The sequence below is a fragment of the Colossoma macropomum genome, unplaced genomic scaffold (assembly GCF_904425465.1).
Source record: "Colossoma macropomum unplaced genomic scaffold, Colossoma_macropomum, whole genome shotgun sequence".
In the NCBI taxonomy this organism is placed as follows: Eukaryota; Metazoa; Chordata; class Actinopteri; order Characiformes; family Serrasalmidae; genus Colossoma; species Colossoma macropomum.
Window position 1 is genome coordinate 23,446,230 of NW_023494804.1, and position 15,681 is coordinate 23,461,910.

Consider the following 15,681-nt stretch of genomic DNA (forward strand, 5'->3'; position numbering starts at 1 on the left):
AATAATAAATATTTACAGACTTGAGATTTTTGGTTATGAGAAAGATCTAATTAAGTTTTTGTTAAATATATTGTTAAAATGTATTGATTCTACAGAGCATTTATTCACTTAATAGGATTATCGTGCTTGTTGTCTTAAAACTGTGTAAGTATTGTATTAGTACTCTTATTTCATTATTCAGTCTTGATTAGAAACAATTCTTATAACAGAAAATTGTCCAATCAGGATTTTTTTCTCCATGCTATCAAGGTAGATACAGCCAAGTAAGCTCTCTCACTGCCTAGGACTTCAGGAGCTCAACAGAAGGCCTAACAAATCAGATCAGCCACTAACATAATTAGGAAGTGACAGCGGAATTAATCAAACACATTTTGATTTACAATTGGTCTGATTAATTTCATGAGAAAAAAATTTAACTCTGGAAGCTCTAGATCACTGACTGTAAATATGAGGGTTAGCTTGACAGATGCATTTCAGCCAGTTGTTAGAAATGGAAAACAGTCACGGCTCTATGGCAGGGCTCTTCACTGAATGACTTTACTGTAAAACTGCAACATACAAGGTAAGATATATGTTAATACATGTTACATGCTTTAAATCAAACATTGAGTACCTTTTATAAGATGTCTCTGTTTAATCTAGAATGGCCAAAGAACATGAAGACCTGTTAGCTTAGTGCTAATATATTACTAGGATCCCATAGGGGCGCTAACAGAAATTAGCATTGTCTTAAAGATGAGTTTTTCCCCATTTTTTTGGCTGAGTTTTGTCTTTCATGGCCAAAACTGAAGGCCTAGCTCTGATAGTCATAGTTCACCACTGCATACTACACAAATTTGTTTGGCTTAGACAAATATAAGCTAGAAAATAAATAAATTAATAAATTTTCAATACCCGCCACTGGCAGTCTAGCACTATAAATCTGTGCTTATGCATAGCATAAGCTCCACCCCTCCCCGTCTACTTCACTCTGATGAATGTAAGTTTTGACGGTGATTTCCACAAAAAAAATGGAAATGAAGGACCCTTAGGAGAGACCAAAGGGCATATTGGAGGGACAGTTTCAAAGCTTTTTGAAGATTTTTATGTTAAAATTAAAAAAAGAAGTTTTATTGAGTCATGAGGAAAAAAAAGAAAACTCTAAAATATGATGTGCTTGCATTGCTGCAAGTCACCCTGTAAAGCCTCAAATAATCATCTAAAAATTAAAAGTATTGGGTCAGATTTTGCAGGTCATACGTCATATGTCTTTATGAATTAACGTCACACACACAAGCTCAAAAAGAAGGTCTGGCTCGATGTTAAGGTCTCAAATGCAAAATCTACATTATACTGATATGATGACAGTAGTAGATAATTCACTCGCATCCTCTGACGACACGTCCATCACCAAGTTTTGACTGAGTTCTCTTTGAATTCTCTGTCAATGCACTCGCAATCATTAGATTCGTTCACTTGGGGAAGGGGTCTGAAGCACAAACGACTTCATAAAATGTTCTTCTGCACATTGAGTGCAATCACACATATCCACCAGAGAGGTCTCCGAATCCCCAAAACCTACACAGTGTAGCTTTAAGTAAGTAAAGATCACACAGTTAACGTAACAAGCACTTTCTATATAGTCTCCCTTTTAGCGAGTATAAAAAGAGGCTATTTTGACTTGTTGCATTCTTTTACACAGCCCTGCCCGGCCATGTTTGCCCTGTTAGGTCATTTACTCTTTCGGTCAGTGATGCATTCATTGAGTTTTTTTGTGTGCGGGGCAAGCCGTGCCTCCCCTCTTTTCCATTAAAGCTTAAAGGAGGCTGAGAGAAGGCTAGTCATGTATTTGTCCCGGAGTGGGTTTAAACAACATCCGCGTAGTGTTTTGGAGTCGTAAAGAGCGCTTGAGCCATGCCAGGTCAGGACTCGGCATATAAATCTAAGCCAACTGTGTGTCTACTATGAATAGTTAAGATGCAGGAGAGGGAGGAGGGAGTGATGGAACTCACCCCAGAGCTCAGGGCATCTCTTTGTCCTTGTGTGTGTTTGTGTGTGTGTGCGTGTGTGTGGGTGCATGTGTGAAGCTAAACCACAGAGCAAACACTCTGATCCTCAGCCACCACTGGGAGGGAGAAAGAGAAAGACCACTCTGTTGCACTCTGCCCATTTCCCATAAACCCTCGGCTCAACAGGGCGGCCCAGAAAGACTCCCCCCACATTCAAGAGATGTTTTTTTTCTCTAAAGACTTTCTCGAGACGTGTCGCGATGTGGTTTCCCACAAAGATGTGCGTATTATGTCAAACACATTTTCCCCTCAGCGGGGAAGAGGGACGTTAGTCACCATTGTCTCGTGCATATTTCCCCTTTTTCTAATAGAGCGCCTTTCTACTGCTATTTGTTTGCGCTAATCCCCTGTGGTAGCCCATTCTGTAACAGCGTTTCAATCAGCACTGCAACATCAAGGCTACATTCAGATCCAATGTTTTGCCCAGATGCGATCTTTCTGCCTTGACGCTTCACATTCATGTTAGTATGCGCCCCCTGTCTGTCATTAGCGTTAACAGAACAGACCTTAGTCATGAAAGAACATCACGTTAATGAGCCGTGACATGAAAGTCTTTGTGAGCGACTGCTGACACTACATTACGGAGCCTTTCACCTGTTTGATCCTTCATATCCTACATTATTGTTATATTCGTTATCAGTGCGGATCCTCGGTAGACTGTCCTATGAAGACTCCTACTTAGTAGTCTATTGGTCACACAAATGGAACAGTCCTAACGAGGGTGCATGGTGACGTCACCATGAGCGGCGCAAAACTTGTGAGGGAACTAGAAGGATACATCAGATGTGTCTATGAAATCACTTAGAACGTAGGCTGTATTTCTAAGCTGTATTCAAAGGATCCTTCACTTTGTAATGGCCTGCTACGACGTAGCGGGCGAGAAATACCTCGGCTGCAGTGTTGGCTTTGGAACGCTGCTTGTGTTTACATACTACGTCTTTTATTAAAAAAAGGGAAATTTATTTTTCAGTTGATATGGGATGTTTAACATTATTGCTCTTTTTTTTTATATCATATATTCAATTTGGCCACTTTACACTTGTACTTGAATAGATGCAAACATAAAAGGCAATTAAACAGTTAATCACAATAATTTATGTAGTTATTAATCATCGGCCAGTTTCACAATCATCACAAGCCTCACCTCACTGTCATTCCATCGTCCTTGATTTATTATTTTTTTTTAAGTTAGTTTGTGCTGTAATACAGGATGATGACCACATTGAGGTATGCTCTAGATGTCTGTTAACTGAGCTGAGCCCCACAAGTACCGAAAAATGAGTTCTGGGTCAATTTTGGGTTAATTTTATTAGCAGGCAGTTTTCTAATGAGTGATATAGTAGATTGATATAGTTAATATAGTAGATTTGTTTGTAATTTTTGTGATCAAATGTTTTTATTTTCAAGATGACTCTCCAAAATATTACTATCACATACGGTGGGCAAAGAACAAGTAGCGAAATGGAGCACCAAGCCCCCACCATCCCCCACCCACATGGCACCCGTCAGTTTAACATTGATCAAGGAAAAGAAGAAAAAAAACTTCAGATAAATACATGAAGTAATACAAAACAAGTCCAGTACACAAGTACACACATATAATATCAGATGTAATATTACAATAATGCCGCTAGAAACAAAGCACAGTAAGTCACCAGTTCTCAGCCAGTCTGCCGTGGTGTGAGCAGGTTCAGGGCAGTCACGCTTTGTTGTCCAGTCACAGGTTCAGGCTTCATTTTCACGCCTGTGCATAGAAGTGAAATGTGATGTAAATAGAGATATATATCAGTTCCAATCTGACTGTGATCAGTACATGCACATGGCCATGTATTGCATATGTATCTGATCTAGGAGAACAGATCAAATCAGATTTTAAAAAATCTCATATTTGTGTTTATGCAATCCTGACAAAATCACATCTGCTTCGCAGTTAGTGCTACTTCAACCCTGTAATGTGAAGATACTCATTATGTAGCCCAAGATACTCATTATGATCCTGATCCTTTCACAGTGAAACCAGACCCCCCTGAGAAGGTGGTGGCCAGACCCATACCCAACAACATCCGGCGGCTGGAGGTGACCTGGAGCAGCCCGTCCACATGGCCGGACATTGACTCCTTCCCCCTGAAGTACTTCCTCCGTTACAGGCCGCTCATCAGAGACCAGTGGCAACATGTGAGTGCAACTGTGTTCTGTGTTTTCTCTGCGTTTACCATGCCTTCACTGTTCTGTCATTACTGGAGTCTCATTGTATACACACTGTAAAATGAAGTCACAAAGCCTTTTACTGTCATCCCATCCATATACAAGCATACAGCAGAACCAAATAACGTTCCTCTAGGGCCTTACTGCAAAACACAAGAAAAGGCCAGTGTTTACTGGACCACACAGTACGAGTGTCCAAAAGCATATCTACACTAAGCCAATTCATGCGTCTTGGGATGGCTATGTGATTGCTCAAACACTTCAGGAAGAGGATTGAGATGCACTTGAAATACAGCTGAGCCAAGTAGTAATGTTTCTATTTCTTTGAGCTGCATGTTGTCACTGGAGGTACAAAATCTTTTATCTGGAAAATGACAACTTTACATGAGAAGAAAAATATGCTCATAACTTTTAATATAAAAAGATTTTATTCCAAGTTGTTTTGGACCATTTCTGTAGGTACATTTATCATGAAGTTTTCATGCAATGTAAAGAGCAGTTGGTATTTTTTCAAAATATGTAAAAACATTAAAAAAAAAACAACAAAAATGAAGGATTTGAACCAAACAACAATATGCAGCTTGAAGAAACAGATGCATTTATACTTTGCTACACTCTTAAAAATGGTTCTTCAAAGGTGCTTTAATAAGAAAATTGTTCTGTAAAGAGCCATGAACACTCAAAAAGCATGATTGCACTGTGAAAGGGTTCTTCAAGCTGAAAAGGGTTCTTCTATTGTTACGATGTCAAGCTTGTAATAATAGACGACCCCTTTTTGGTGCTATATAGAACCACTTTCAAAATGTTCTATATAGAACCATTTACAGCCCATTTTTCATCAATCTGAAGAACGCTTTCACCATGCAAAGATCCATTTAATCATGCAAAGGGTTCTTTGAGTGTTTATGGTTCTATATGGAACTGTTTTCTTACTAAAGAACCTTTGAAGTACCATCATTTTAGTGTGTATGTAATCTTGGTTATGTGATTTTTCCAAGAAGGTATAAACAAGGTGATCCCATTACAATTTGAAAGAAGTAATAAGTTCTTTGTAAATTATTCCTTTTTTGGAGTAACTCATAAAACAGTCCAGAAGAAGCAGTAATGTAATAACATAGCTAGTGCAAGAAGGAGAGTTTAAAGGGAACAGTTCCAATCACTCCTTGTTTTCACACATCTCTGCAACCATTCCCCTCAAATTTGATGTCATCTTTGCTTAAGTATTCATGCCGGGTTCACAGAGTGGTCAGAAAACAGTGGTCACATGGTCTCATTTTCCAGTCACTGCTGCAGATGCGCCTCCCAAATGCCTTGAGAAAACTTCTTGAGTCCATAATCCCTCCTTTAAGAGGCCTTCAAAAGCTTTTAAGATCCGGTTGGCCCATCCAGAAGTTAGTCAAAGGCCTTAGACCAATCAGAGCCTGAAGGATTTACAGTAGAAATCTCAGCTGGTGCAGTGTGCTTCCAAAGTGAAGCAAAAGCACTGCGAGCAGGATGTTTCTGATGAGATCTGATCGGTTTTTATGGTAGGAAAAGTATGTTAGATAGCAGATCTGGACTTTTCTGCAAATTTTATTCCACCCAGCAAATCACACAGGTGGCGTTTAGGACTCGACAGTAAACAAAACTGAAATTGGTAGGATTACGGTGGAGATTTTTGAAAATGCACCACCACCCGTGGGTGATGAGGGGTTATACAATCTTGATCTTGCACCTGCTTCCACAATAATCTCTGAGGTTTCCTCTGTGCGACTAACTGGTAATTGCTTTCTTGACGTCTCCTAATCTGACAAATGAAACACTGGCTGACTTTGTTTGACAGATTGTTTCTGTGAGGCCTGCATTGCCTCGAGGCATTCTATACAGTGCACAAAAACAAGTGATTTCCCCACCAGCTAGGATCAATATGGGAACCTACTGAGAGGAAAGATTCGTTAGCATCAGTTAAACAAAAACGATTCGCAAAAATCGACCACTGCCACAGAGACATTGAAGTAAATGCACAGTGCTGGTGGAGTAGGGATGCCACTAGCATTCTTGACACAAGTTCATTTTAAAAGGAATGATTTATGATACTAAAGCTAAGGCCTATTCAAGTGTACATTCACCCCTACAGCTCTGAGCCTGACCTTTTAAACTGCAAGTGTATTATTCAGCTTTTAAAGGGGAATTCCACTAATTTTTTCACAATTCAATCATTGTAAACAAAGTCAGTTACTATGCAAAACCACTAGTGAACCTACATGTGTCTTATAACCATTTTATATGTAATGTTTATGGTGGTAAAATTGTAGTATATTTTCTTTGAGTACTATTTTGCTGTACAACTCCATGCCTGTACATCATACCATGACTGGCTTTAAAAATACATTTTAAGCCATAATCTTATCTCTAAGCTATCACAAAACAATGTATAGGTCATCAGACAATGTATTCATATTCATTTCATGTAATAACTTTCTGTGAGGGAGCTTTTAGAGGCATTAACTCTTCAGACATCTGATTCCTATCACCACCACAATTCACCACTATGTACTTGGTAAGCGTCTCTAGAATGGAGCATTTCACATCAAATCCCACTGAATGACTTTGTTTACATCATACATCAACCATTTAATTATGCATACATTTTGAAAAATCATTTTGGAATTCCCCTTTAAGAAGCTCAAGACTTCTTAATGCTTATTAACTACTATCAATTATTCAGTAAGTACTGTGAAAATATGTCAGTTATGTAGGTGAGGAATTGAACTGTGGGCCATAGAGTCTAAAGAGCTCACGTAAGAGCTTATTAACTATCAGGAAGCTTTCTGAAGGATGTTCAGCTGCTTTGGCTTTAAAGTGGGCATCTCACCCCTTTTGCATGGGCCCTCGTTTCAGTCGTGCCTCACATGTGCTAACACTCACTGTATCATTGTAAGAGGGCTTTTGAGAGATGAAAGAGCCAGGCTGGAGTGTAGGAAGCCATCCATTCTGCTGAGGAATGAGGGAATGACACAGACATCGCTGATGGATGGACAGCTGGAGCTTGCGTGCAGTTTCAAAGGCGAATGTATGCTGTAGAGAACACTTCACTGTAAATGATTGGTTGACTGTGTATGGTTAGCATGTGCGACAGTGTCTGCTGCTGTGTCTACTGTTTTGGATGCATTGATATATTGACTGAATTGCAATATGTAGGAGCTAAACATGCTGACCTGCTTAGAGGGGAATTCCACCAACTTTTTCAAAATTTCTTCAAAATAGTATCATTAAGAAAGAAAGAGAATCATTGGTGGTGTGAGGTGAAAAGCTACAAACACAGCCTTGAAAAGTTGTACACACATAAAATCATACAATTTTTCATTTAAACACAAAACAGTTTAATCTAATATAAAATATGTGTTTCGGAAGTGACAGTTCTTAATGTTCCACAATGATTTTTAGACATTTGGACATTTATTTCAAAACAATGGGATCTGAATGCTCACCATGTGGTCATCAGGGACAAGGATGCAGTCTCACTTCCTGCTCTAAAATGCAGATGTGTGGCTAAAATAAGGCTCGACTCTGTTTCGGTAGTGACATGAAAACATAGAACAGTGATTTTTGGATCTAAACATTAAATTCATGATTTAATTTCCCCTTTAAAGAAATCAAAAGATCTTGAATAACGCATTTTGAAAATGCAAAAAATGTATTTTAAGTACAATTTTTACAAGTTGAAATTTAGGGCTTAGGGTTTGGGAGACAATTCCTTATTAATCTCAATTAGTGCCTTGTAACCTTGTATTTAAATAGTATCTCTTAATTGTTGTAAACATCTAAGGTCTGAATCATTAATTGTTTTGTTTTATATATATATATATATATATATATATATATATATATATATATATATATATATATATATATACGTACAGTGCCTTGAATTATACATAATTTTCACATTTTTTAATAAATAAAAATCTGAAAAGTGTGGCGTGCATTTGTATTCAGCCCCCTGTACTCTGATACCCCTGAATAAAATCCAGTGTGACCAATTGCCTTCAGAAGTCACCTAATTAGTAAATAGAGTCCACCTGTGTGTAATTTATTCTCAGTATAACTAGAGCTGTTCTGTGAAGGCCTCAAAGGTTTGTTAGAGAACATTAGTGATCAAACAGCATCATGAAAACCAAGAAACACACCAGACAGGTCAGGGATGAAGTTGTGGAGAAGTGTAAAGCAGGGTTAGGTTATAAAAAATTATCCCAAGCTATGAACATCTCACAGAGCATTGTTCAATCCATCATCCGAAAATGGAAGGAGTATGGCACAACGCCAAACCTGCCAAGACATGGCCATCCACCTAAACTGACAACCCAGGCAAGGAGAGCACTAATTAGAGAAGCAGCCAAGAGGAGGAACTCTCTGGAGGAGCTGCAGAGATCCACAGCTCAGGTGGGAGAATCTGTCCACAGGACAACTATTAGTCGTGTACTCCACAAATCTGGCCTTTATGGAAGAGTGGAAAGAAGAAAGCCATTTTTGAAAGCAAGCCATAAGAAGTCCTGTTTGCAGTTTGCCACAAGCCATGTATGGGACACAAAAAACATGTGGAAGAAGGTGTTCTGGTCAGATGAGACCAAAGTTGAACTTTTTAGCCTAAATGCAAAACGTGTGGTGGAAAACTAACGCCGCCATCACCCTGAACACACCATCCCCACTGTGAAACATGGTGGTGGCAGCATCATGCTATGGGGATGCTTCTCTTCAGCAGGGACAGGGAAGCTGGTCAGAGTTGATGGGAAGATGAATGGAGCTAAATACAGGGCAGTCCTGGAGGAAAACCTGTTAGAGGCTGCAAAAGACTTGAGACTGGGACGGAGGTTCACCTTCCAGCAGGACAACGACCCTAAACATACAGCCAGAGCTACAATGGAATGGTTTAGATCAAAGCATATTCATGTATTAGAATGGCCCAGTCAAAGTCCAGACCTAAATCCCATGAGAATCTGTGGCAAGACTTGAAAATTGCTGTTCACAGACGCTCTCCATCCAATCTGACTGAGCTTGAGCTATTTTGCAAAGAAGAATGGGCAAAAATTTCAGCCTCTAGATGTGCAAAGCTGGTAGAGACATATCCCAAAAGACTTGCAGCTGTAATTGCAGCAAAAGGTGGTCCTACAAAGTATTGACTCAGGAGGGCTGAATACAAATGCACGCCACACTTTCAAGATTTTTGTTTGTAAAAAATTTTGAAACCCATGTATAATTTTCTTTTCACTTCTCAATTACTTCCTACTTTGTGTTGGTCTATCACATAAAATCCCAATAAAATACATTTAAGTTTGTGGGTGTAACATGAAAAAATGTGGAAAAGTTCAAGGGGTATGAATACTTTTTCAAAGCACTGTATATATAGATAGATATAGATATAATACAGTTTTTAAATGATAAATAATACACTAAATGTTTTTTATTGTACTTTTATTCTCAATATAGTCATTTTCAGACCATCAACAGCTGTGTTCAACATTCTGGACACATCTAAAATTTCTTTCTCAAGTTCGTTACTATTTATTTGAAACCTTTGAATTTGCCCAAACCAGCATATTGGAATCACTTTATCCATTTATCTAACTAAATTGGTATGTTATTATTGATAGTATTTTCAATGGTACTGTATATTTAACACTAGCTCAAGTTTGGTGTCCATTGGAACCTTATAGTGAAAAAATGAAAGAAAATGCTGTGCATATAATATACTGGATAATGCAGTGAAATGGCATTTAAACTCCAATTTTAAAATGTCAAAGCAAATGTGTCATGCATTACTTCCAGAGAGAACGTGCTCTGTTTTGCTCCACATCTCTGAGCTGCTGTTGGCTCCACTGTAGTACTCCAAACGTCAGTGAGATATTGCACAGTACTGGATAACTGCCTCATGCGTTCTGTTGCATTGGCATTCATATAATCATTGAGAAGACATGTTATTTTTGCAGTATTGTTCAGATGAATGACTGGAGTGAAAAGCTCAATAGATCCATGTTCTGCCTCAATTGCCATTGATTGTCTGGAGGCAGGAATGAGGAGAAATCAGCTACGGGAGAGCCTTGACAAGCTCTGGCATGTTACAGAGGCCTTTAAAGGATAACTGGCCCTCTCAGAAAGGGCATGCACCAGTTTAGGTTCGTATTTTTGTATTGTTAGCAATTCAGGTGGACAAATGATCATTTTTTGGCTTTTCTTTGTACAAAACCAACAAATGAATGCTATCAAAGAGTGCACTGCAGCACTGACAAATGAAATGTAAAATTTGCACCAATTCTTTTGGGGAACAAGCCAAGAATTAGTTATTCTTCCTTTAAAAAAAAACTCTGCGACAGCTGTGAAATGAGCGCATGTGTTTCATGCTTTGCTTTTGCCCAATAAAAGCAGTAGGCCGGAGGATGGACAGAGCACTGGGGCAGCACACCATTTTTCTCCCTTCTTTTCAGACATAATGCACTCAAACTCTGCTCTTAGCGAGCATCAACAGTGCTGATCGCCCCAAATGAGAAATGACCAGGCCAGCAAAGGATCCTGGGATTGGATGCAGATAGCGAAGCAAATCTGGCCTACATGAACTTGAAATTCTTTAGCTGCTTTCTCAAGGGCCTCTCCTGTTTCAGGTGGTCAGAGTTTTGTGACTAATCAGTATTTATTCCGCTGTTTTTCCTTTTTTATTTAAACAAATTACAGCCATGGTTCACAAAGGATGAGTCTCGATGCCAGAATGTAGCGAGATACAGCACAAGGAGAGCCGGAGAATTCACATGGATTTTGAATATTTCATGGTTGTCCATAATAATCAACACGGGTTCTCTCTGGGTTCTAGCATGCCTCCAGCTAAAGCTGCAGCCAGCACATATTAGGATATTCATGTTTTTAGGCTTTTTTCTATGCTTTTTACAGCGGAGATTTCTCAGTTTTTCCACAGTGGCCATCTTTCATGCAGTGTGCTTGGCACCTATTTTTTAGTCACTTTTAACTTTTTATACTGCACCAAAGTTAACATGTGCTTGTGCACATGCAGTTCACTGAATTCACTGGAATCACTTCTCATACTAATTTTTTGCTGTTTTAATCAATAATAACACCAGTTTTATAGTTTAGATTGAAATCTTACAAACTAGAGATTGAAATATTTGTCCAAACTCAACTTTACATGACTGCTTACGCAGGTTTGGTCAGGTTTGGTCGGGTTTCGATATAATTTCTCAAATGTGCTGTCAGTTTATATTTCAGTTCACCCAACCTTTTTTGCATGAAGCATGCATGAGCTTATGTCAATAAATTCTTTCACAGCTCTACAGCAGTGAAGCTGCAGGGTACTGGCATTCTATTAAGATCATTGTATACATTTGTAACTACATTAATATATATTGAAAACAGTGATTTTGAATGGTAGTGTATAATGAGCCCTCTCTATGCGGGTGTGCAAGGCTTTTTCCTCACAGAGCTGCTAGTGTTGGTGCAAAGAAACAGGAGCTCTGTATGGAACGGAGGGACAACAGAATGAGATGGTAGGATTTTATTTGTGAAAATGAAGCAATAAGAATCCAGAGGAGCCGTCTAAACCAGGCTCAGCCTGATCATTGTGGTGTTTCCAGCATTGCAAACAAAACGCTAGCAAGAAAATGAGCAGCTTTTGGTTTTATGTAATGTAATACATGACAGCATTGAATCAATTGGATTGTTGTGTTTTTGTGGATTTGAAGTTCCAGCACCTGTTTGGTTTCACCTTTATAGTCTACGGTCCCTGCAGCTCAACAAGCTCAATCTGTTTGGAGGTGGGAGTTTTTTAGAGGTTCTCCCTTATACTGATAAAGCAGTGTTAACAGGGAATTACAGTGACTGTTCAAAAATGTTTAATGTAAAATGCTTTGTGCTGGAGAAACCTTTCAAGTCAGAATTGTTCACAGTAGTAGTGAAAGGAACCAGACATCTAAAGAGTTTAAAGTTCCCTCACAGAAAGCTACTACATAAAATAGTTACAAATATGTTTCCTGAGACATTGTTTTGCAATAGAAGTTTGGCCTAAAACATATTTTTTTAACCACTTAAATGGCGTAAATGGCCATGGAGGCCACCAGGAGGCCCAAAGTTTTATTACACACTTATATTATCTAAGAATAGCGCTGAAGTCCCTCTTGTTACTGCACAATAGTCTTAGTACGTAACAAGCCTGGGATTTTAAGATTGATGATTTCATTGATTTTCAAAAAAACTGATTTCTTAAAAATATTGCAGTTAACTGTAATTCAACAGTTTAAGTAGTTCAACTACTTATTCTGACATACAGTTTTTTAGCACAATGATAACAGTAATAACCATTAAAATAAATGCTAATGTCTATGAAATGAAGGTGATCTTTTGTTTTTGTGAATTCATATTCTGTTTCAGTACATTAACAACAGCAGTGTTAAAAATGCAATGCGTGTGGTTATTTGATATGCATTTAACCTTTCTTTTTAAAAAGCGGGAATTGATCACTACATTCTACAGTACTTTGATGGTGAAAATACTGTTTTTTACAGAATGCCTTCGATTTCATGCCATATATTTTCCTTAGCTTGATGCTGCTTGAGCTCTCTGCACAAACTCGCCCCCACCCCCCAAACTATGGGATGAGCAAAATAATTCTTTAAGATGACAACAAAACAAGCACCGCATCCTCCAGTTGACTCTATCTATGCTTCACCCACAAATGCCTTCTTTGGTAGATATTGTGGTGCAGGAACGTGTGTGTGTGTGTGTGTGTGTGTGAGTGAGAGTGTTTGTGTGTGTTCATTTGTATGTGTGTGTGAGAGTTTGTGTGTGTGTGTGTGTGCACACAAAATAAAAAAAAAATAGTGATGTCAGTGCCTACTCTCACTAGTTACCTTTCTTGTGTGGAGTATATGAATGCACAGGGTCAGATATCAGCGCACACACAAATGTATTGACTATCTGACCATGTGTCATGAGCAGCATTAGCCATTAGAGTGTGATGTCAGCCTGGCGCAGCTGTGATATCACTTTACACTCACCGTCCATCTCTGGCACGGATTCTGTCAATGAGTCATGATACAATGAGTACTGAGAATCACACTTCTGTTCTGTGTGTGTGTGTGCTCATATATATATATATATATATATATTATATATATATATATATATATATATATATATATAAATATATATATATATTATATATATATATATATTGTGTACTTGTCTTCTTAAAGTCATGTAATTAAATTACATTATTTTAATACAGTAATGCTTTGAATTAAATTCATGTTTTAACAGGTAATCCATAATCTGTAACATAATCCAAAGGATTATTATTTTAAATGATGTGATCTGATTACATTCAGTTATTTTTTCGGTTTCTTGCCTTTTTAATGTCATATAATTAAACTACACTGTTTCTTTGTATTAAGCAAAAGATTACATTTTTAGCAACAGTAAATCTGTTCTAATCACCTTCTAAGTAGCTGGTTGCATATTTAACACGTTATCAATTCTCTGTACTATATTACATTTTAATATACTATAAGGGTTGATTATGTGTGCATGTGTTCCTTTGTGTTTCCTCTGCTGGGTTTGTGGAAGCAGATTGCATAGGTATGTTCCTGAGTGTGTGTCTGTGGAGGAGGAAGGGAGTGATGGTGTTAGTGTGTTGATTCTATGCTCAGTCACGCAGTAGCCAGGCCCAGAGGCTGTGTGTGTGTGTGTGTGTATGTGTGTGTATGTGTGTGTAGAGAGACAGCAGGTGGGATACTGAACTCTGTCCCTCAGTGCACAGACTGCAGTACACTCCACCTTACTTACTGATCTAATCACAGTACAGCACTGGGAGTGCAGAGTGTTTACACTGCCCTGACACACACACAGTGCACACATGCAAACGGTGATGTTCAAAAGTCAGAGACCACCCTTCATTTATTTCATTTCCTGTCAAAACAGCCATTAAGTTAAAGTAGTTTATTTTTCAGCATCAGGAAAAAGCAGAAGGCATGTTTCACAGAAAATTAGACAGAAAATACAACTATTAAAAATAGTATAAAATATTTATTAGTATTTATTGTTTTCACTCTTTTCCTTTATTACAGCTCCTACTCCTATCAGGAAACTCACTTTCAGTTTTTTAAAGAAATCTGCAGGGATATTTTTCTATACCTCCAAAGTTCAGTCTTAGAAGTTGGTTACATTTACTGCCTCTCACCATCCAATTAATCCTAAACACCTTTAGTGATGCTGAGGTCTGGACTCTGGGGTTGACAGTCCATTGTTCTGAGGACATCAGCAGCTTCTTTGCTTGATTTATTGATTTCCTTTTCTCAGTAATGTCTTCTAGGCAGCTACACATCCTTTCAGACTCATAGTGCTGAGCTGTCCTCTCACAGTGGAAGGATGGACTGAAACACCTGTGGGTGTTTTCAGATCTGAAGCAGCTTGATTTTCTCCTTTCTCTCAAAGATGAAAGTTTAAGTGCTGTTTATCTGATGGGAACTGTTGTTAGGAGAGCCATTTTCTCTATATCTTTGAATCATTTTTGAACTCTGTTGTATTTCATGTAGACCCTTCCACACACATTCACTCTCATATTCAGACACAGAGAGTTTTCTTGGGCTCCTCTGAGCTCATGGAATTCTGATATATGAAATGTCCTTTGACTAAATTTCCTCTTTGCTAAAGATAAATAAATCCTGTATAAATAAAATTAATGTCTGGCCCTGACTTAGTAACCTGTGGAAACTAGATAATTAAGCCATGGCCACAACTTAGTAAGACGTGGGAACGAGATAATTAAGTCATGGCCACAACTAAGTAAGCGTTGGGAATGTGATAATTAAGTCATGGCGACAACTTAGTAAGGCGTGGGAACAAGATAATTAAGTCATGGCCACAACTTAGTAAGACATGGGAACGAGATAATTAAATCATGGCCACAACTAAGTAAGCGTTGGGAATGTGATAATTAAGTCATGGCCACAACTTAGTAAGGCGTGGGAACAAGATAATTAAGTCATGGCCACAACTTAGTAAGCCTTGGGAACATGATAATTAAGGCCTGGCCACAAGTTAGTAAGCTGTGGGAACTAGATAATTAAGTCACGGCCACAACTGAGTAAGCCATGGGGACAAGATAATTAAATCATTGCCATGACTTAGTAAGATGTGGGAACAAGATAATTAAATCATGGCTACAACTTAGTAAGCTGTGGGAACATGATAAGTAAGCCATGGCCATGACTTAGTATGGTGTGGGAATGAGATAGTTAAGTCATGGCCACGACTTAGTAAGCCATGGGGACGAGATAATTAAATCATGGCCATGACTAAGTAAGATGTGGGAGCAAGATAATTAAGTCATGACTACAACTTAGTAAGCTGTGGGAACATGATAATTAAGCCATGGCCATGACTTAGTATG

General features: G+C 38.4%; 1 protein-coding gene across 2 annotated transcripts in view; it reads left to right on the forward strand.

Annotated features, from left to right (window-relative positions):
• cntfr (ciliary neurotrophic factor receptor) overlaps positions 1-15,681 on the forward strand; it is a 227,207-nt gene that overhangs the window by 180,678 nt on the left and 30,848 nt on the right. For both annotated transcript variants that reach the window (XM_036595220.1, XM_036595221.1), the window contains exon 6: positions 4,060-4,223. In XM_036595220.1, the coding sequence (XP_036451113.1) occupies positions 4,060-4,223 (164 nt within the window). The remainder of the gene's footprint in view (positions 1-4,059; positions 4,224-15,681) is intronic.